Genomic DNA, 22,580 nt, shown 5'->3' with positions numbered 1-22,580 from the left:
CAGTAACCTGCCGCAAACAGCTGACAACTCAGCGGCAAGTCTGGCACCTGTTGAGGAGGATCAATCGTGTGGAGTTGAACAACTAGTGAGTATTAAGCTGTCGAAGGGGACATTCCCCCTATATTGATAAGTATTTATTTACCTTATTGAAGATGGGTCATTTTAAAGTAAGTTTATAATTTCATTTGGATTTGCTACAAACGATGAAAAATCAATTATTTAGGTGTTTTTTTATGTTGAATATCAGGAAAATGTCAGGCTTTTAAATGTTGTAAAATCACCCATAAGTTTAAGGTGTTTTAGTCTTTAATAATTTAAGTTATACATTCAAAAAACATAAGGAAGTTATTACCAACATCTCACTCTGCTTTATAGCTTTGTATTGACATTGATTTGATGTGTTTTATTGTGCACAGCTGGGGATGTTAAGGGTCACATTAATTATAAATTAAATAATTTACTGTTCTGTAGTTTAAGCAATTGTCATTTGTAACATCACTAGTCTTTCCTGTGACATGCACCTTTTATCTTTTATTTATATATATATATATATATATATATATATATATATATATATATATATATATATATATATATATATATATATATATAAATAACTGTTTTCTCACCCCAAGTGGGGTGGTATGTGTCATCCTCAAGCTCGGGTCCTCTACCAGAGGCCTGGGAGTTTGAGGGTTCTGCGCAGAATCTTAGCTGTTCCTAGGACTGCGCTCTTCTGGACAGAGACCTCTGATGTTTTACCTGGAATCTGCTGTAGCCACTCTCCCAGTTTGGGGGTCACAGCCCCCAGTGCTCCAATTACCACTGGCACCACTGCTGCTCTCACTTTATATATATATATATATATATATATATATATATATATATATATATATATATATATATATATATATATATATATATATATATATTTTCACACATGGAAACCTTTTATGAGCTGTATGTATTTTTCTACTCCACTGATGTCATGAGAAGCACTGAGAAGGAAGGGAAGCTGGATGAATTTTGCCAGAGACTTGAGCAGACGATGGATGACATTGATGCAGAGGATATGAAACTTGAGGTAAAGGGAGCAGTTAGATCCTTCCCCATACATATCTCATCACCATCTGAGATGCTTGATTATATCTATAAGGAGAATATCCTAGACCTTTATCCAAATATGAGTATAGCTCTCAGACTTCTGCTCACTCTACCTGTGACAGTCTCTTCAGGTGAGAGAAGTTTCTCAAAGCTGAAGCTAATTAAAACATATCTAAGGTCAACAATGTCACAGGAAAGGCTGTCTGCACTCGCTGTTCTCTCCATTGAGCAAGAAGTCAGGAAGTCAGTGGATATGGATCTTCTCATTGCAAGATTTGCTGAGGCCAAGGCTCGAAAAATTAAATTTTAGGGAGAAAGAGAATACAACTAGGGGACAGGAAGAGAAAAGGGGGAAACAAGGAGGAATATGAGTAAAAGAAACAAAAGAATAAGAAAGACAAGGACAAAAGGGAGATAAATTCAGACTGAGAAAAAGACAGGAAGAGAATAAAACAAAAGAAAAAAAGAGTAAAATGAAACAGACATGAAAAAAGGACAGGAAGAGAGGGATAAAAGGTAAAACAATGCATGTTTATTCTCTTAAAATGTCAATTTGTATAATTGACCTGTTGTTTTCTCATTTCAGATGGCCCCGTGCCGGCCTTTGCCTAGACTACTACAGAAAGGGACAAAAAAACACAGAAGACAACCATAACAAAAAGTATAAGAAGAGAGGGACAAAAGGTAGAACAAATAATCTAAGTCTATTCTATTATAATTTCTGTATCTGTATACTGGGTCTGTTCTATATGTTGTCTTCTCAATTCAGAGGGCCCCATGCCTGTCTTTGCCTAGGGCCCCAAATTTCCTAAGTCCGCCCCTGACTGAACTCAAGTTACATATATAAATAAAACTTTTGGTAAGAAGATTGGTTCACTGTCTTGTAGGTTTTCTGTTATATGCCAAGTGATAAACAGCATTTTACCAGCATTTTAGCATTTTACATAATAACACGTTCATTTATTGCTGACTTACCTGGTAATAACGGTTTGACTAAGAAGTCTGACTTTACCTTGTCATTTGAAGCACAACACTTACCAAAACTCTCTATAAAGTGTTTCTTGTTACCTTGCAATAGAGCGTAACTGGCTAAGTTATTACCATGTTATTACATAGTTATTGTTGTACTGTAAATAAAAGCGTTAGGGATAAATCACACTTCTGTTTGATTTATCTGGCAGTTTTTCTGCCGCTGAAACATGTTTACATAAGCAACTAAAAAGTTTATAAAGTAAAAGCCATTCCCCTACATTTTTTATGAGCCAGCAGAAAGAGAAGAATGAATATTTAACATTTTGGGATTCACAAAGCTTCTGGTTGACTGCTTCTTTCAAGCAGTCATGACTAGCAGCTAAAAGATGAGTCGTCTAGAATAATCTAGCATTCATTTGTTTTATTATTTACACATGCTTCACATACCACTGAATGTAACACATGTCTATAGGGGACAAAAAGATGCTGTTGTTAATGGTGTTCTGCCATTTTCCACAGCCACACAGGTCAATGAGTGCAAACCTGTGCTGCACACAAAGTCTCTCTGTTGAAACAGGAACTACTGACCGCAGCTAAAACTCTTTTGAATTTGAAAAAAGGCTAGCATCATGACAGTCAGAAGTTTAAATATAGATCATTTGATTGATTAATGGATCCATTGATTGAGTCTGAGGCCAAATTGCTGGACTGGAGGTTACTGTTGGGTAAAAAAGTATTCAGTAAGCCAGTGATTGTGTAAGTTCTCCTACTTAGAAAGATAATAGAGGGTCTTTAATGTTTATCATAGGTAGACTTCAGCTGGGAAAGACAAAATGAGAAAAAAACTCCAGGTAATCATATTGAATTTTTAAGATTTTTTTTATGGTCATGGTGGAAAATAAGTAGTTTATCAATAACCAAAGTGCAACTGAGTACTTGGTAGCAAAACCTATCAATGCAAAGAAACAGGTCAAACGTTTCCTGCAAGTCTTTAACAGGTTGTCACTCAGTAGCTGGTATTTTGGCCCATTCCTCCATCACATCTCCTCTAGAGCCGGGATGTTTTAGGGCTGTCACTGTTACCAGTTGTGTTTATTGTAGATTCACTCTTCAAAGCCTGATGTCGGGGTACAATTTTCTTCCTAATCTTTTTGGTCTTGGCTGTGGTTGAGTTTGGAGTTTGAAGCAGTGGACGGGTGTCTTTAATACAGATAACTATTTCAAACAGGTGCCACTACGACAGGTAAAGTGGAGGACATAAGAGATTCCTTAATAAGAAGTTACGAGTCAGTAAGGGCCAAACATCTTGCTTCTTTGTGGGTGACAAAATACTAATTTTCCTCCATATTTAACATATAAATTATTTAAAGCCACCAGGAAACGGCTGTTCAAACTGTTGCATTTCTCCCAAGTGGTGCACAACTTTACACTAGTGAATAAATAAAGTGAATGTGATTGGTCGTTTAACAAGAGGGCGGGGTTGTTGTGATGGAAGGTTCGCAAGCTTTTTTGATTGTGGCCTGTGTATCGTAAGCAGCTTGCTAACCAGTTAGCAACTTAGTGATAGTAGGTTCCCAATGGGAAATAGCACTTAGAAACGACACTGTCAAGGAACACTATGGACAGAAGACAACATGCAAGAGGAGGACAGTTTTGTGTCGGAGGTTATGCATGAGTGTCCTTCGTCATACATTTTTAATTTAGAGGAGGAAAGCGGGGACGAAGATGTTGTGGAAGAGGACGCCAGGGTGGCAGAAGCTTCGTTTGGTGTAGAAGGCTTACAGCCGTACATGTTTGAGCCCTTGCCTCGCAACGCTGCCAGTTCTGTTAGTTCTACGCCTGACAAAGACACAGACGACCATCCCTCTGAACACTGGGAGGGAACTCAATGGTAAAGTAAATGATTCTTATTTCTCATTTCAACCGTTGCGTATTTTAGCTGCCACATACGAATCAAGATGCTATGACTGAAACTATTTGATTGACAGATGACCGTTGATATATGATTGGCCGAATTTAGGTGTTCAGGCTGACGTATAACTAACTGGCCTGCATAAGATAACGAGAAAACCACAGATTTTAAGACAGGGTTTTTTTTTTTTTTATAGAAATTTTCTAAATTACGGGAACATATGATTTGACATTTAAGTATGATTTCCCTACGACTTTAAAAATCCTACCAATTGATTTCCTTGATCTTGTTTCCCTTTATTCTTATTCTTATTCTTTTGTTTCTCGTAGTTAAAGAAGCCCTTTGATGAAAATTACAGACCTCTCCCATCTTTCCAACTAGGAGAACTTGCAAAATCAGAGGCTGGGTAAATATTCTTCACCCCACTGCATTAAGTGAAATCAAAGTAAAGGGGGCTGAAACCCCCATTTAGATTTTTACTGAGAATTGTTGAATGACATAAAACACAAATTCAACACATGCACATGCAATTTTAAGCTGTAAAATAATAAAAAGTTAGAAGGATAAGCATATATTTGTAGGCTGATGTATCTCTGCACACATTAACTCTAATCGGTACTTGTCATATGGTTTATATTAGCCTCACATTTCCGTTAACGGTGATTAATGTCCAAGGAGATGCAAAGAAAAGGTAAATCAGTGTGCAATTTCTTTCTCAGCAGCATTGGGAGAAAATCAGCAGGACCAAAGTGCATTGGCTGCTGCGTCATGGGAACAGAGATAAGGAAAAGTGAGAAGGTCAACAGGATTACAGCTTCTTGACCAACACAAAATGCCGCACCAGTCTTAAAGGTCCCACACACATAAGCAGGACACAGGAATCTGAAATCTGGCTTACAAAAGGAACGTTTAAAGGAGATCTTTGAACAGACTGGGAGACAGAAGAGTCTGAACTAGTTAAAGGACTCAAGCTTGGTCGAAAAACTGCCTGAATGGACGATGATGGGAAAGGGACATACAAAGGATTTCACAAGAAGAAATTCCTGCTTTCAGCGGAATTACTGGAAAATCAATACAAAAAGGTAGAGAGTTTAACAAGACACATATGCTAACATGGAGTTGTGGGAGCTGACCAAAGGTTACCTTCAGACAGATAGCAGAGATATGAGTCGATTAACATACCTGGTGAACGCTTGCAGCAGCTGTGACACCATCGAGGACAGTCTGTGCAAACAGGCCACAGCATCCTGCGGAGGCGGAGGACGTCCCATTGGCGAAGTACCCTGCATGGTGCTAGGGTCAAAGCTGAGCGCTTTGAAAACTTCCAGACTGAAACGTGACAGAAACAAATGACCTTTTAGGTCAGTGGAATGGAAAAAAAACAAAGAGCATATCAAAATAATCAGGGTTGTGTTTTGCAGCTTAAGATCATATTGACCTCATTCCAGATCCTCTGAATCATAGCTTTAGGTATTTAATGCTAAGACACAAAAACTGTAAAATAACATTACTTTTGAAATCATAAGATGCAAACGTTAAATTTAATATGAATTTTCCCTAATGGACACAAACTAAACTCTATGTCATAGTTGTCTGCAGGATCTGGTCAGGTAAGTAGCAGAGGGGGTTGTTAATCAGTTTCAGCTGCTTTGGTGTTAATGAAATTAACAACAGGTGCACTAGAGGGGCAACAACAAGACAACCATCAAAACAGGAATGGTTTTACAGGTAGAGACCACTGACATTTTTTCCCCTCCTCATCTTTTCTAAATCTTTTTCACCAGTTTTGCATTTGGCTAGGGTCACTGTCACTACTGTTAGCATGAGGCGCTACCTGGACCCTACAGAGGTTGCACAGGCAGTCAAACTCCTCCAGGATGGCACATCAATATGTGCCATTTCCAGAAGGTTTGCTGTGTCTCCCAGCACAATCTCAAGAGCATGGAGGAGATTCCAGGAGACAGACAGTTACTCCAGGAGAGCTGGACAGGGCCGTAGAAGGTCTACAACCCAACAGCAGGACCGGTATATGCTCCTTTGTGCAAGGAGGAGCAGGAGGAGCACTGCCAGAGCCCTACAAAATGACCTCCAGCAGGCCACTGGTGTAAGTGTCTCTGACCAAACAATCAGAAACAGATTTCACGAGGGTGGCCTGAAGGCCCGACGTCCTCTATTGGGTCCTGTGCTCACTGCCCGGCACCGTAAAGCTCGATTGTCATTTGCCAAAGAACACCGGAATTGGCAAGTCCGCCACTGGCGCCCCGTGCTTTTCACAGATGAGAGCAGGTTCACCCTGAGCACATGTGACAGATTTGAAAGGGTCTGGAGAAGCCATGGAGAACATTATGCTGCCTGTAACATCGTTCAGCATGACCGGTTTGGTGGTGGGTCAGTGATGGTCTGGGGAGGCATATCCATATCCAGACCTATACAAGTTAGACAACGGCACCCTGACTGCCAATAGCGATCGGGATGAAATCCTTGCACCCATTGTCAGACCCTATGCTGGTGCAGTGGGTCTTGGGCTCCTCCTGATGCACGACAATTCCCGGCCTCATGTGGCGAGAGTATGCAGGCAGTTCCTGGAGGATGAATGAAGACGTTCACATGAACCAAATCCAATAGAACACCTCTGGGACATTATGTTTCGATCCATCAGATGCCGCCATGTTGCACCTCAGACTGTCTAGGAGCTCAGTGATGTCCTGGTCCAGATCTGAGAGGAGATACCCCAGGACGCTATCCGTCGTCTCATTAGGAGCATGCCCCGACGTTGTCAGGCATGCATACATGCACGTGGGGGCCATACAAATTACTGAATACATTTTTGAGTTGCTGCAATGGAATTTCAGCAAAATGGACTAGCCTGCCACATCATTTTTTCACTGCAATTTTTGGGGTGTCTTTGAATTCAGCCTTCTGTAGGTTGATAAATTTCATTTGATGTGGCATCCTTTTGTTCCTAACACATCACCCAGTCCATATCAGTATAAATAAACAGCATGATTTTTTTGGCCCAATTGAGGTCTTCAAAGTGTTCCTATAATTTTTTTGAGCGGTGCAATAGCAGTGTTGCCTTGCAGGGGGAAGGCACAGGTTCCAAGTCTGGGCCAAGAGTTTGTACCTTCTCTCTATGCATGCATGAGTTCTCTTTAGGTATTTCACTTCCTTCCAGTCCACAAAACTTTAATGTTAGGTAATGTGGCTTCTGGTAAGTGTGTGCATGGCTGTGCGTTCCTCTGTGGTTCCCTATGATGGACTGGATGAAGAGGTAGAGACAATAGATATTGGTTTGAAAGCTTTTCCAATGTTCTGGCATATAATGGAGTTTCTTGAGAGAAACGGTGTCGTATGTTTTAACTGGTTTCTGGTATGATCACTGCTTTGAACAGTAGGTTCCCAATGGGAAATTACATTGGAACCAAGTAGCGTTAAATGTGTGACTTAGAAACAACACTGTCAAGGAATGCTATGGACAGCGGAAACATGCAAGAGGAGAATAGTTTTGTGGATGAGTCTCCGCGGGAATACTTTTTTTTTTTTTGAGAGGAGGAAAGCGGGGATGAAGATGTTGTGGAAGAGGACGCCAGGGAGGCAGAAGCTTGGTTTGGTGTAGAAGGCTTACAGCCATACATGTTTGAGCCCTTGCCTCGCAACGCTGCCAGTTCTGTTAGCTCTATGCCTGCCGAAGACACAGACGTCCATCCCCGTGAACACTGGGACGGAACTCAATGGTAAACTAAATTATTCTTATTTCTTATTTCAACTGTTGCGTATATTAGCTGCCACATATGAATCAAGATGCTATGACCAAAAAAATTTCATTGACGGCTGACCGTTGGGATATGATTGGCCAAATTTAGGTGTTCAGGCTGACGTATAACTAACTGGCCTGCATAAAATTCTCTAAATTTTAAACAATACGGTCTCCACTGTCATTACATGCATGCTTAAATTTAAGAGATTTCTCCTGTCAACAACAGATGCAAAACTGATAGCTGATCACCATTTTGGACAGGGACACTACCGTCTAAGGATCTTCCAGTTCATGTTAGGTGGGATCCGCTGTGCCACGGATTTCTCAGAGCAATCCACAGTAATCCTTTTTAATCAGAGGGCAGTCTGGGTTAAATGGTCGACACTTTGAGCTGTCTGTGTCCCATCAGGAAAAAGATCCAAAATGCACAAAACCTTATATACAGATAAGCACAGTGTAACTAAGCGATTTAAACCAGTACTCCCATTTTTGATAAGGCGAACAGTCAAAATCATGGTGGTGCCTTTCACATAGCAACAGAAACAATGGGAATATTCTTTAATTTATTAAAGGACATTTTATTTGATGTTTTTTGGGTTTTTTTTGTTGTTGTTTTTTTAATAATCAGCCAAAGTAAGGACAGGAAATTTTCTTTAGACTGTGAATGTTGCAGTTATTAGTATTTGTTTTCACACACTTATTAAGATGAATTGATAAAAGACAGGAACAAAATATATAACCACGCATCTAAGTTTGCAGGTATAATTTTTGAATCTGTGAAGAAGGGAGACATTATTTTTCAGGCAGAAATTTTCATTCCAGCCTATAGGAAAAAGGATGCATTACAAAAACTTAAAACAAAGATCAAACGTAAACTGCTACGTGATGGTGCATTTATCTGACAATTTTGCTCACCTTGTTTGGTACATCTGAGACCAGATGTTCTCAAACACAGCCCACACTTCCTGCGGAGAAACGTGAACCGATGCAGGCTGCTTATCTGCATCATCCTCATCCTTCATGACAACATCAGAGGCTGACAACTCTTGCTCCTGTGACCCTTTGCTCTATATTAAGAGAAAGTTTTAAAGTGAGGTTAAAGATGTTCAGTGAGGAATTTGAAATTTGTGTTCCACATATCAATTTCCATTCAGTTTGTAGCTTGAAACACATTTTAAAAATAATTAGAGATCCACAATATACCAACATTAATATTGGAATTGGCCAATATTAGTTTTTCTTAAAGCTACAGTGTGTAATTTTCAGCGACATCTAACGTCCAGACTGCAGACCTCAGCAACATGAACATCTCCCCCCCACCGCTTCTCCCCCCCAACAGTACGGCGAGCGTTACAGGACAAAATGTCTTCCACGACGTCCGCATCACCTACCTTCTCAAGTGAGGAGGTTTGTTTACATAGATAATTTTACATATGGTATTCTCAGGCATAATACTGCCATCTATTGTTCAGTACCATCTCAGTTCATCTCTCTCAACTTGCCGTAGTTACTTTCGAGCGTAATGGGTGATCACGCAATCGCTAGTTTGTTGGCTCTGCGCTGCCGTAAAGCAAAGATGTCTGCCTCCATGGCTGCGAGACCCGCTGCTATGTAATTATAAATAACGAATTCTAAGGCAACGCAAATATTAAGGTTAAGAGGCTGAGCTCATAGATTATGATAAATAACATAGTTATGTATAATATATTACATTTCTGACTGTATATCCATGTAATTATTACACACTGTAGCTTTTAGCATATTGGTATTTGGTTTGATAAGTAAAATTGAGCTGTTGGGATTATCAGAATTATGGTAGTATTTTTGCCCTTCGAAAAAGATAATTATATATTATACACCTAAAATTCAGATGTTTTTGTTGTTGTTTTAAACATAATTAATCTTATTTCATTGGCAAATTGACTAACCTGCTCAAAACAAACAGGTAAGAAGCATGACTTAATTTTTTTTCCCAAAACACCAACACCATCCTGCTGCTGTCATTTTGCACATCTCTGATGTTTCTGCTATTCTTAAATATCCATTACTGTTAAAATGTCCATAGCTGTACATTGGCTATTTATTCTCCAGGTGCATTTTTTTATAGTTAAAAAACTTTAAAGTACAGCAATTTATTTGTTTAACCCTTCACTATTGTGTTACTTTTATACACTTTTCTAAGGTCCACATTTGTGTGACCACTGTTGCTACAATCTTTTTGCTGCTGTTACAGCAGAATGTCACCTTTGTGGGACAATAAAAGGATTTTCAATTCTATTCTATTCTTATATTTTACAATTTAACTTAGAGTTGTATTCAAAGATATGTTAATAATAATAATAATTATCCTAATTGATCAACATTTTATATAATGAAAAGTAGATGTATAGCTCCTTTGACTAGTAAATAGTTTCTTTGATTGAGCAGAAACTAAGTAAGTAACTCAATTACTTTTTTGGAGGAGTAACTGGTAACCAGTAACTTTCGTTTTGCATACACTCTGTGTATACAAAATGGCAATAAACGTTGTCTAAATCTATGTCTAGCTACAATTAGTAACTTTTTTATGTCACATTTCCAACAATGATTACCGTGATTTATTCCCATGAAGTTTCTGTTTTTGTTTGAGGAGGGGGAGGGAAGGGGATCGGCCATGTGGTGTTTGGTCACGTTAAAGTGATTGTGATTCAGTTCAGGACTGTGGGGGGTTTCACTGAAGCAGAGGAGGAATGCCAGCACTGTGGTTGGTCTTTCATGGCATCCAGAGGGAAGGGAAATATATGACATCAATAAATGGTGTTCATAATTGCATTATTAATATCGGATGTTGATATTTCCCCAGATTTTTATCTCAGTGTGTCTCTAAAAATGATGTATTTTACAATTCTACTGTATAAACTTTCACACATCATTTAAACACATTTATACATGAGCAGACTTTTTTAACTGATCTAATATGGAAGTGTGACAATCAGTGCAATTCATTTTTTTTTTCTTTAAGCTTACCTGTATTTGTAGCTTATTCAAAATATTTTCAATCAAAGTGATAGCGTTAGGAACTAGCTTGGAACTTTTCCCAAACGCTTCCACGAGCTCCTTAGTTTCTTGCAGAAAGGCTAAAGGAGAGACAGTTTCACCTGGAAGGACACAGAAAAGGACAGCTGCTCATACAATGACTTCTACAAATTACAGACTGGACTGTTTTACTATATTGTAAGATTTCATAACCTGTTTGGTTTGTTTTTATTGATAAAAGAAAAACAAAAAGAAAAAAAAAACATCCTGGATCCGGTAGAGATTTTTACTCACGGCTGCGTTTAAAAACTTTCTACATGTTTGTGGCTTTAGCGGGTTCTTACAACTTGACAGTCAGAAATTATATACACTATATTGCCAAAAGTATTTGCTCACCTGCCTTGACTCACATATGAGCTTAAGTGACATCCCGTTCCTAATCCATAGGGTTCAATATGACGTCGGTCCACCCTTTGCAGCTAGAACAGCTTCAACTCTTCTGGGAAGGCTGTCCACAAGGTTTAGGAGTGTGTTTATGGGAATTTTTGACCATTCTTCCAGAAGCGCATTTGTGAGGTCGCACACTGATGTTGGACGAGAAGGCCTGGCTCTCAGTCTCCGCTCTAATTCATCCCAAAGGTGTTCTATCGGGTTGAGGTCAGGACTCTGTGCAGGCCAGTCAAGTTCATCCACACCAGACTCTGTCATCCATGTCTTTATGGACCTTGCTTTGTGCACTGGTGCACAGTCATGTTGGAAGAGGAAGGGGCCAGCTCCAAACTGTTCCCACAAAGTTGGGAGCATGGAATTGTCCAAAATGTCTTGGTATGCTGAAGCATTCAGAGTTCCTTTCACTGGAACTAAGGGGCCAAGCCCAGCTCCTGAAAAACAACCTCACACCATAATCCCCCCTCCACCAAACTTTACACTTGGCACAATGCAGTCAGACAAGTACCGTTCTCCTGGCAACCGCCAAACCCAGACCCGTCCATCAGATTGCCAGATGGAGAAGCGCGATTCGTCACTCCAGAGAACGCGTCTCCACTGCTCTAGAGTCCAGTGGCGGCGTGCTTTACACCACCGCATCCGACGCTTTGCATTGCACTTGGTGATGTATGGCTTGGATGCAGCTGCTCGACCATGGAAACCCATTCCATGAAGCTCTCTGCGCACTGTTCTTGAGCTAATCTGAAGGCCACATGAAGTTTGGAGGTCTGTAGTGATTGACTCTGCAGAAAGTTGGCGACCTCTTCGCACTATGCGCGTCAGCATCCGCTGACCCCGCTCCGTCAGTTTACGTGGCCTACCACTTCGTGGCTGAGTTGCTGTCGTTCCCAAACACTTCCATTTTCTTATAATACAGCTGACAGTTGACTGTGGAATATTTAGGAGCGAGGAAATTTCACGACTGGATTTGTTGCACAGGTGGCATCCTATCACAGTTCCACGCTGGAATTCACTGAGCTCCTGAGAGCGACCCATTCTTTCACAAATGTTTGTAAAAACAGTCTGCATGCCTAGGTGCTTGAATTTATACACCTGTGGCCATGGAAGTGATTGGAACACCTGATTCCAATAATTTGGATGGGTGAGCAAATACTTTTGGCAATATAGTGTATATCGTTGCTGTCGGACGGAAACCTCGTATGTCCAAAACCATAAAGTTTACAGGAAATTGTAAAAACAGAGACAGCGGAAGAGTCCAATGGAGTAACGAGATTAAGTCCCAACCTTTTTTCAACACTTTTAATTGGTTAATATTTTCCAAAACATACACTCACACGTGGGGACTGACCAATCGTATCAATTTATGAAGAAAAAAAAAGGCCAAAATGGGAGTTACAAGGTTTTTTCCCGACAGCGACGATATGCAAAATAAAAAATAAATAAAAATATAGAAGAAAATATAAGATTATTAATAACGTTACTGATAAAAATTATTAGAGATTAGAAATTTAATTTGGGGGATATTAAAGAGGTTCCATTGAAACTCCAGGAAAATAAAAAATAAATATTTAAAGTAAATTTAACACTTCCCACATGTCTAACACATCAACACTTTTAAATGAGCCGTTGAGCATACACCCTTGTCTCTATGCCACTTCAATATGATTTTCCTTTTTTTTTTATCATGTACAGCACTTTTAATTGTGTTGTCTATAAAATTTTGTTATAGAAAAAATTTGCCTTGTTATAATCATTTCTGATTTGAGTCACAAAAACATTCACCACCCCTCTTTGCACTACCTCTGATCTACACGACTCATTCTAAAGCATGTTTCAATATATTCATGAAGATTTATTGAAGTATTTTTTACCATTTTCTAACATTACAAACATAAAAATCAAACAGTAGAAAAAAGTAACAATAAATGCTATAAATAAAACCTGAAAATTCTATCTTGCATATTGCTTAAGTGATTTTCCTATATAGATAACAGTAGAACAACTGTCTTCAGAAGTCACTGTTAGTTAATAGAATCCAGCTTTTTAGTCTCAACAAAAATATCGTTGTTTCTATTAGAGAACAGTTTGGTTAGGTTATAAAAGAATATTCAAATTTTTCATTTCAGTCATCTGTGAGGAGCCTTTCCTAAACTTAGTGTGCTGCCTGCAGTACTTTTCCACCACCAGATTTGTTCCCACTCTCACTCACAGTTTATCCCTCCTTCCTCCTCCTCCTCATCCTCACCCTCCTCCTTGCTCTTCTCTCATATTCCTGGCCCAGTGCCAGGCTGTGCGGCGCTAAGAGACCATGTGTGCGACCCGGCCACAACTTTGAGCAAGGTCAAAATGATATAGCTGTTCCCTTCTATTGAGATTTTTGGTTAAGATGTAGCCGTTACCCTCCACCAGGACACGGGTTGAAATGAGATCTGAACAACAGATTGACTCATAAAAACACTGTAGGCGTGCAGCGTTATAAATGCATTCACAGTGACATCCGAGGCAGAATTGCTGCAGTGGGCTACTCAGCATCTTTCTGACACACATTGGAAGCTCTTACTTTAGCAGATGACCTAATTCTGGATGCAGAGCAGACAGCAGCATCCCCCTCCCTGCTGTAACTGGGGGATCACTTTGTATTTTTAGCACAGAGTAAAGAAATATATTTTCATAGATTTTTTAAATTTCTATGATAAAAAAAAACATATTTGTTTGAATAATTTCCCCTCAGCTTACGTGCCTGAAAACATAATGAAGCAAATGTCTCTCATTTAGCAGATTACAGTAAGACTGGTCTGTTTATTCCTTGTTGCTCATCTCCGGGGAAAAAGGCATCAAATGATGATATCAGACCCTCCATTTTCCCCAAAAATGTTTCCCCCGCCAAATTATAGCCGCAGGAGATTAACAAACTAAAAGAAATCAACAGGATGTACAAGGCAGAGATAAGGCTTAAAATAGAAATATAACACCAAAATGATTACACAACAGCTGCTCCTTTTTCCTTCCATACCTGAGCCAAAGAAGTTGATGAGGTTTGCAACGGTTTTAGACAACTTCCGTGGGACAATATGTCCAAAGACAGCAATCCAGTGCTTTTTAATACACTGCAGGACATCTTGAAGACTCCAGGGAGGTTTTCTGTGAACAATCTGCAAGATAAAAGCAATGTATTGAGATTTTAATTTACAGATGAGGATTAGGGCCACTTAAAAAAAAAAAAAAGTTAACTGATTTTTTTAATTTTACTTCAGTTTAACATGGGAAAAAAAAAAGTTTAACATGGGAAAAAAGTCAGAATTCTGACTTTTTTCTCAAAATTCTGACTTTAATCTCAGAATTCTGACTTTAATCTCAGAATTTTGGATCTTAATGTAGATGGGCACCGTAAGAAGGAAGAGATGTGGGAGCACTTAGCTTCACTGACAAAGATGTGAGTTGTTTGAGGTGGCCAGTGACACATTGTAGGAAAATGACGGAATTAGGCAACTTTTTACGTGCCAGAGGGTTCTCCTCATTAATGGAGGAGCAGAAGGTCATTAAAACAAGAGAGCTAGTCTCTAAAACAGACATGGCTATGGCTTGATGCTAATATGTTTGTTATCTGTCAGAATTCTGAGAAAAAAGTCAGAATTCTGAGATTAAAGTCAGAATTTCAAGAAAAAAAGTCAGAATTCTGAGATTAAAGTCAGAATTCTGTGAAAAAAGTCAGAATTCTGAGAAAAAAGTCAGAATTCTGAGATTAAAATCAGAATTATGAGATTAAAGTCAGAATTATGAGAAAAAAGTCAGAATTATAAGATTAAAGTCAGAATTCTGAGATGAAAGTCAGAATTCTGAGATTAAAGTCAGAATTCTGAGAAAAAAGTCAGAATTCTGACTTTTTCCATATTAAACTGAAATAAAATTTAAAAATCAGTTAACTTTTTTTTTTCCAGTTGCCCTAATCCTCTTCCGTATTTCTTCAGTAACACAGTCTAATGAAAAGAAAATGGAAGGTAAACATCCCTCTTAAATGGATATTGCTTTAACTTAGAATTTGCACTGCTATGACTGATCATGCATGTAGTAAAAGTATTTACTAATAGGTATTTAGTACTTCATGCTGGGGGGGTGGTCAAAATGCCCCACATTTCCAGGTTCAAAAAGCCAGATTTAAAATAGCAGATAAAAAAAAAATCTGCATGAATTTATGGATATTTCTACTTTGTTTCGGCTCAAAAAAGGCCTGAATAAGAAAAAAAAATGATAAATGAATATGAAAAAACACCCCAAATTAGAAAGAAATCAGAAGATATGTTGTATGTGTGTAGTTTTTACTAGGATAAAAATAACGCTTTTAGGCGACTAACTTATACAAAATAGAACATATGAAAATTCACAATAATTATCCCTTATGAACAAACCAATTCATACAATACAATACAGGCTGATATCTGCAGCATATCAGGAATATATAATAATATACAAACAACAGAGAGCTACATTTAAACTACATACAAATTTAGATGAAGCATCATTTATGGGAGAATTATTCAAGGTTTAACTTTACCTCCAGCCAGAGGTCTCCATAAGCCGCCTTCATTTCGTTTTCTAACACCTCAGACAGGACATCCCGCAGACAATCCTCTAGTTCACAGACATACACGCTAAGTTCCCATCCTGCCTCCGTTTTTATTGACGGGTCTAAGCCAGCAAATGGGAACACAAATAAAAAAATGCATAAAATTAAAATGAAACACATTTACACACACATTTAGAGAATTTAAACACAATTACACTTCTATATCTTCTGTTGCTGTGTGGAAAAAGAGTTGCTGCTGCTGTTTTTTTATTTATTTGTCAGTATTTCTTAGATGTAGCTGTTTATCATAGATAGAAAACACAGAAAAACAAGAAGGGAAAGAAATCCAGAAAATAGTAACGGGAGGTGAACACATTAAGTTCACAGGTCCTAATTTCCCACAAACATTTTTTTTCTGCCTCACCTTTCTCTTTGAAGGCTACAGAGACATTGTGGCTGTTCTGAACGGGAAGCTGGATTGGTGTGCAGATTGTGGCCGATGCTGGAGAGGAGACATGCTGAAAATGAGACCAAAGTGGAGACCGAAGGCTCCTGACCTCTGCCTCTAACTCGGCCTTGCTGAGAGCCTTCACACCGCTCAGCAGAGCTTTACTGGATAGGTTTTTATCGTTACTAGAAAGGAAAGAATGGATGTTTTAATTAGATGGTAGTTCAGTTTGAGCAAACAAATAACGGCTGCATGAGGAAAAACAAACAACTGCAGAAATGGGTCAAACAAACAAATGCGGGGGGGGGGAGTCCTGAGCTGAACTGTGATTTGCTCACTCATCACATCTATTCTATGGAAAAACGGTTTGGGAAGCTGGAACGATCTGGCACGGTCACGTGCGTTTTTAGCTGAAGACAGGCTCCACAGAGCAGCAGTAGGAAGCTGCACAAAGGAAAGGATGACTCACGTGCATAAGATGAGAGCACACTCTGGATACATATTCTGGTACTGCAGGCAGCACTGCAGCACTCTGTCATCATTGTTCTCCGTTTTCAGACCATCTGAGGATGAAAGGAAGGACATGGAGATGGTGACTCAGGGCAACAGTCTGACTTAACGATATCTTCCAGTATTAAAGCCATATTGTTGACACTAAACCAGGGAAACAACATAAGGGTGAATTTAAAATAAAAACAAAGAGGCTCAATGGAGATTCAGACGTTTTCAGACCGTTCTAGTGAACGGCCATTCATCTGAAAACATTTAAATTCATAATTATTTTTCTACATTATGGATAAATACATGAATGCACCCTGTCCTTGAATGTCAAAGCTTTTCTATATTTCAAAAGGAATTTCATGACAATTTGAGTGTCAGTGCCACCTAGTGGACAAGAGATCAACTAAGTGAGGCGTTTACCAAATGGGTTAAATCAGGGGTCTTCAACGTTTTCCAGGCCAAGGACCCCCAAACTGATGGTGAGATGGAGCGGGGACCCCCTAATTATATATTTATTGTATGAAATTGTGTTCTATCGAACTGGTCCTATAGTCACTCTATTACAGATGGAGTAATGTAGCAAAAGTAATTTCTCCCTGGGATTATTAAAGTATTTCTGATTGTGATTCCTGGTTGATGGGACAGGTGTTGTGAATGAAACGGTGCCCAGCTTGAAAGAGCTCCTGCGTGTCGCTGAATGTGTGCACTGATGACAGAAAGACATCTTCTGCCTCCATTTATCTGTTTACTACAGTGTGTTGAATTCATGTTAATGTGGATTTAAAGAAATTTCAATGAGTGGAAAAAATTGCAGGCAGGAATATAAATAAAATAAATAATCGACCAAAACTTTTGCGACCCCCATGCAGTACCCCTGTTGAAGACCTCCTTGTTATATAGTTGAGTTGGGCATATATCCAATTAATTTGAAGAGATTAACATAATTATGAAATTCATATAACTTTATTAATTATTAACTGTAAGAGACCAGCAAGTAACTTGAGCTGATATGTTTTCTGGGGAGTATTGGCGTAGTGCAAGGGTAACCAATTAAAAATCATTGGGCTTCGAATGAAGAAAATCATCAACCAGTAAAGGTTCGGAGACTTTTTTTATTATAATTTGTCACTTTAAACAGAATTTAACACGGAAATAAAATGAGGTTTATATGTATCCATGTTATACATTGAATTTTAAAATAAAAAAAATAAAGAACATTTTTCCATTTTATAATCTGAAGTTATTTTTAGTAGAGAAAAACAATCATTCACTTTAGTATCTATACAATTTCCTGAATCACATATTTTACAAAACACCTGAACTGACTTGTTTTTTGTTGTTTTTTATTATTATGTCTTAATGTTGGCAGTGGGCTTTAGGCTGCCCTGCAAGGCTTTAAACCTGGGTTTGAATGGAGACTAAGCCATTCTCAAGCACATATCAAGGACCTCATTTAGAGCCTGGATCCAGATTTATTTTTGATTCTGTTCATGGTGGAGAATCCTGCTTCACAGCAGCAGGTTGAGCCAAACATCCTCTAAATGTGCAGGGTCATCTTTGAGCACGCCATTTCACTTTTCTTTCACCAGTTCACCGCAGTTCTTCCAGCAGTCCACACTTTCTCTGCTCTCTTTTTCTCATGGTCTTCTCCTTCTTTCCCATCGCCCGGCTTGCCACAGGTTTGCCTGCTGTGTCTAAAAGTAGCAGCAGCAGCAACCCAGACTGACAGCACATTGGCTCATTTGGATCACGTGCAGCCTGGAGCCAGATGATCCAGAGGGCTGTACCGTATTTACAGGAGAAGCAGCGCAAGTGAAATTAGACACTGTGGTCGGGCAACATTCGGTAATTTGTAAATGTTTTAAATCAGGTTGGGTCTGGATTAGAGAGTTTATTTCCCCATTTTGGGCCCATGAAGGGATTTTTTTTCCTGCTCTGGCATATGATTGGAGACCTTATTCATACCTAAACGTTTTCAAACAATAGGCTCAACCCCAAACAATGAGTTGATTCTGACATTTGAAATCCTTATTTTTAAGCCAAATCTCTCTATATATAGACATTAAATATACACACCAAACATATTGTACAGAGGGACATAAATAACTCATGTTTAATCAGACTAAAGGTTTCATTTTAAAACATACTAGGATTAGCTACATTTACCTGAATAACCAAAGAGTGAATTTAAAGGGCAGATTATTTCATAAATGCATTTGTGAGACCCATCTGATACCAATCTTTAACTTTCTAACTCCTGCTTTGCACATTTCTCCATTATTTGCCATTAATGCCATCTACTCAATGAAGTCCAAAAGTCCAACCAGCAGCAAAACAGTCCCAACAGCATGATGCTGCCTCCCTCGTGCTTCATTAAAATGAGGACTTTTTTCAAGCTTTTGAGCCTTCACCACTTTTACTCAAAATGTAGTCTTAACTATTATAGGAAAATACTTCAAATGAACTTTCAGCAGACCACAGAACTCAACTCTAAAACTTAATTTGATGTCAGTGCTTGTTTTTGCAAACTGTGATTTACAATTTCTATGCTGCTTTCCTCTATCAGTGGCTTTTCAGCCAATGGTGGTAAAGGACGCGTTCCACTATAAATAAATTCATCATCTTTGAAAAAAATCTTGGTTTTTGTTTAGTAGCTGATCCCCAAATTTCTACCAAAACATCTACATCTAAGGGACACAGAGCTCCTCTGCCTGCCAGTCAGCGGGAGAGAGGAGCTGAATGAAGCAGTGATGTTAATACTTGGATATAACTATTTAAAAGATGCTGATGAAGATTCTCAGTCATCCAGGTCATAGTCATTCCGTAAAAGTAAAACAATCCACTGGACTTGGTTTCAAAGATTTGAAGACGTTTCGCCTTCCCTCCAGGAAGCTTTCTCAATTCAAATGTCTTCAAAACTTGGAAACCAAGTCCAGTGGATTGTTTTTTAAACTTTTACAGAAATATTTAAGAGATGAATATGAAGTCAGAACTCAACCAAAAGGGGAAAACTTGCAATAAATACTCCTACAATCACCTTAACTACTCTCCATGCATTTTGAATATTTATTGGGTTTAGTACCACTAGACCCCAACACGCATGTTCCTTCCCTGCACACATGCTTGCTTTTCATGAACCTGTAGATCCTCCCCACTTTCAATGCTCAGTTCTCCCTCAGTGGCTCCGCTCTGCTCGCATTAAAACTTTGTTTTGACTGACGGCATTGTGGCCTTGTTGCCAATCCCATGTGAGGAAAACAGACGGGGGACAGACACAACAGTCATGTGGAGTTTGCTTTCGTTTCTCTTATGTTTCTGTTTGCAGCGACTTCTTTGTTGTTTTTTTGTTAATGGGTAAATGGCCTGTACTTATAAGGCGCATTTTGAAGTTATGAGACTTGTCCAAAGCACTTTACACTGCTAGCTGAGATTTGCAAGCTAAATTGCAGGTTTAAAGGGCAAACAGTGCCGTCTGACGTCTTTGATTTTTTTTTCAGTGAGGTCTCAGGTTTCCCACTAATATCTACCCCCTCTTGTAGGTTAATGTCTTTGGGATTCTGAATATGTTGCTGTGTTTACAGATGATTATGGTTTGCACTTCAGGGCCACCGTAGGCTTCTGTTACTCTCAGTGATGGGACTAACGCCGTTGAAAGTAACGCCGTTACCTTGTTTTAGTAACGAGTAATCTAACTAATTACTTTGACTGTAACTATAACGCAGTTACCATTGCAAACACCCCGTTACTGCGCGTTACTCAGGTCGCACAATGAACCTTTTTTAATGATAGGACTCGTGCGCGACTTGTCATGAGAGAGGGGAGGATGAGAATGGCTGATGTGTAGTGAGATTCCGTCTGTCAGTTGGGTAGGTGGGTGTTTCTGCTGGTGGGTGTAAACGTACAGCACACACAGAGAGATGGAGAGTGAGGAGGACTCCAGCAGCAAAACAGCGTTTTCCAGATGGAAATACTGGTGTTATGTCGAGCTGCGTTTCCCCATCACATACGGTTTCCCCTGCATCTCCGCACAGCGCAGGCGGCACGATTCACCGTGCAAGCAACAGGAAACGCGCATGCTCGCTAAAGGCGCGCAACAGCTAGTTGCGTGCCTTTAACTAGTAACTATAACTAATTACTTTTTCAAAGTAACGTGCCAAACACTGGTTACTCTATTACTCCATTTATATTACCCTCTGAAAACCAAACCGTGCCGAGCTTGGATCAGTTAACCGTGCCGCGCTCGGTTCCTTACGGCCATTTACACACCACGCTAGCACGGTTCCTCGCCTCCTAGTGGCGATCTACGGTACTACTGCTCTCTAGAGGTAAACTGGCAAACCAACATGGCGGCGCCCCTAACATTCAGGAAGTTTGGTTATAATTTTGATATTTCGTTGTTTGCGGAGAATCAGACGAAGAAGGCAGCCTTTGGTGAATTTACTTGACAGAGTCGGCTTTTGGGAAGTAGATACGTCAAACTATCGTTTGTCGTATCCACTGTTGTTAAGGTTCATCACATTGCTAAGCAGAATCATCACTGGAAATCGTGTGGCACGATGGGGAAGCAAGTATTTTCATGAATGTCTGAAATTTCATGATGATGTCTGCTCATGCGCTCTTTGTTATCTGAGAACCGAGCCAGAACTGAACCGCCCCGAGTCCTACTGATGAACTGGTACCAGTTTAGCACAGTTCGATTGTGTCTGGCACAGTCCGGTTCAGTCTTGCGTGCTATTTACCCAACAGTTATCTCGGTTACCGTGCTCGGACCGATCTCTACATGGTTTTAAAAGGGTAGAGTAAACGGGGCTCAAGCTGTAATGAAGAAACAGTTAATGAATAAAGTGACATGATTTGTTGGGATTTATTTGGTTAAACAAACATTTTTCAAACATGAAATCAGTACTCACTGCTGATCTGAGTGGCCTGCTGCATGGACTGCCCCCACAGGTGGGGGTCCCGTTGTTTTAAAGAGTTGTAAATGAAAGTGATGGCAGGAGTTGCAAGGTGGGCCACAGACCCTGACAGACCTTTTCTATGTTTAAGGGAATCTAGCTCTTGGAGAACCACCCAGGGGATCAGGACCACAGGAAAACCTACCGCTAAGAGAGAACGGTAAAAAAACAGAGAGAAAACAGTTGTGAAATTACAGATCCTCACCTCCAGTGGTTGGTTTATCCTGATAAAGTATTAATAACACAATGACACACAGTCTAAATGACATTCAGGTACATCCATTCACTCAGGCTTGTTAAAACTAGCATAACTGAATGTGAGAATATATTTATTCTCCTGTTTTTATGAGAGGTCTCTCAGAAAAGTTTTAGTTTTTACACATTTGATACCTTCAAGGCCACAGCTTCGTATTTTCTTCACATAATCCAAGTGGCTGAGGAGAACGTTTGTGTCCAAAACAAGGATTAGGGTTTTCTGTTTAGGCTCCCTGCCTGTGAAGATAAGTTAGGAAAGTCGATGCCTTTCACAGAAACAAATCACAAAGTTTCTCTCATAGTGCAAAGCATACAAATACAAGCCTAAAACAAAACAAAGACAATAAAACAAGTCATTAAAAGCTCTAAAAATTGAGCCAATTCTATACATATATATATATATATATATATATATGTAAATATATACACATATACATATATATCAATGGCGTCTCCCCCATTGAGGAAAGGGAGGAAGATCCTCCCTAAAAAAATTGTCAGAACTTGCAGAAGATATTATAATAAAAACATAAAACGTATTAATTATATAATTGTTGGTATTTCATAGGTATTTAGTAGGTTGTTTGCGGTAAAATTCTATTTTAGCACTTCTAAATCGCTAAACGGTCCGCTGAGGACCGTCCTCCCTA

General features: G+C 39.3%; 1 protein-coding gene across 1 annotated transcript in view; it reads right to left on the bottom strand.

Moving 5' to 3' along the window:
* The window catches only part of swt1 (SWT1 RNA endoribonuclease homolog), a 57,203-nt gene that overhangs the window by 27,177 nt on the left and 7,446 nt on the right, over positions 1–22,580 (bottom strand). Inside the window, exons 6-14 of the mRNA XM_038291754.1 lie at positions 22,066–22,167; positions 21,631–21,822; positions 16,689–16,782; positions 16,133–16,404; positions 15,760–15,893; positions 14,221–14,359; positions 10,752–10,882; positions 8,661–8,812; positions 5,171–5,317 (exon numbers count right to left, since the gene is read on the bottom strand). Of these exons, the coding sequence (XP_038147682.1) occupies positions 5,171–5,317; positions 8,661–8,812; positions 10,752–10,882; positions 14,221–14,359; positions 15,760–15,893; positions 16,133–16,404; positions 16,689–16,782; positions 21,631–21,822; positions 22,066–22,167 (1,363 nt within the window). The remainder of the gene's footprint in view (positions 1–5,170; positions 5,318–8,660; positions 8,813–10,751; positions 10,883–14,220; positions 14,360–15,759; positions 15,894–16,132; positions 16,405–16,688; positions 16,783–21,630; positions 21,823–22,065; positions 22,168–22,580) is intronic.

This window comes from Cyprinodon tularosa, unplaced genomic scaffold (genome assembly GCF_016077235.1).
Source record: "Cyprinodon tularosa strain WSP-4 unplaced genomic scaffold, ASM1607723v1 ctg30, whole genome shotgun sequence".
Lineage (NCBI taxonomy): Eukaryota > Metazoa > Chordata > Actinopteri > Cyprinodontiformes > Cyprinodontidae > Cyprinodon > Cyprinodon tularosa.
Note: the sequence above shows the minus strand (reverse complement) of the source record. Positions and strands in the feature narration are given on the sequence as shown.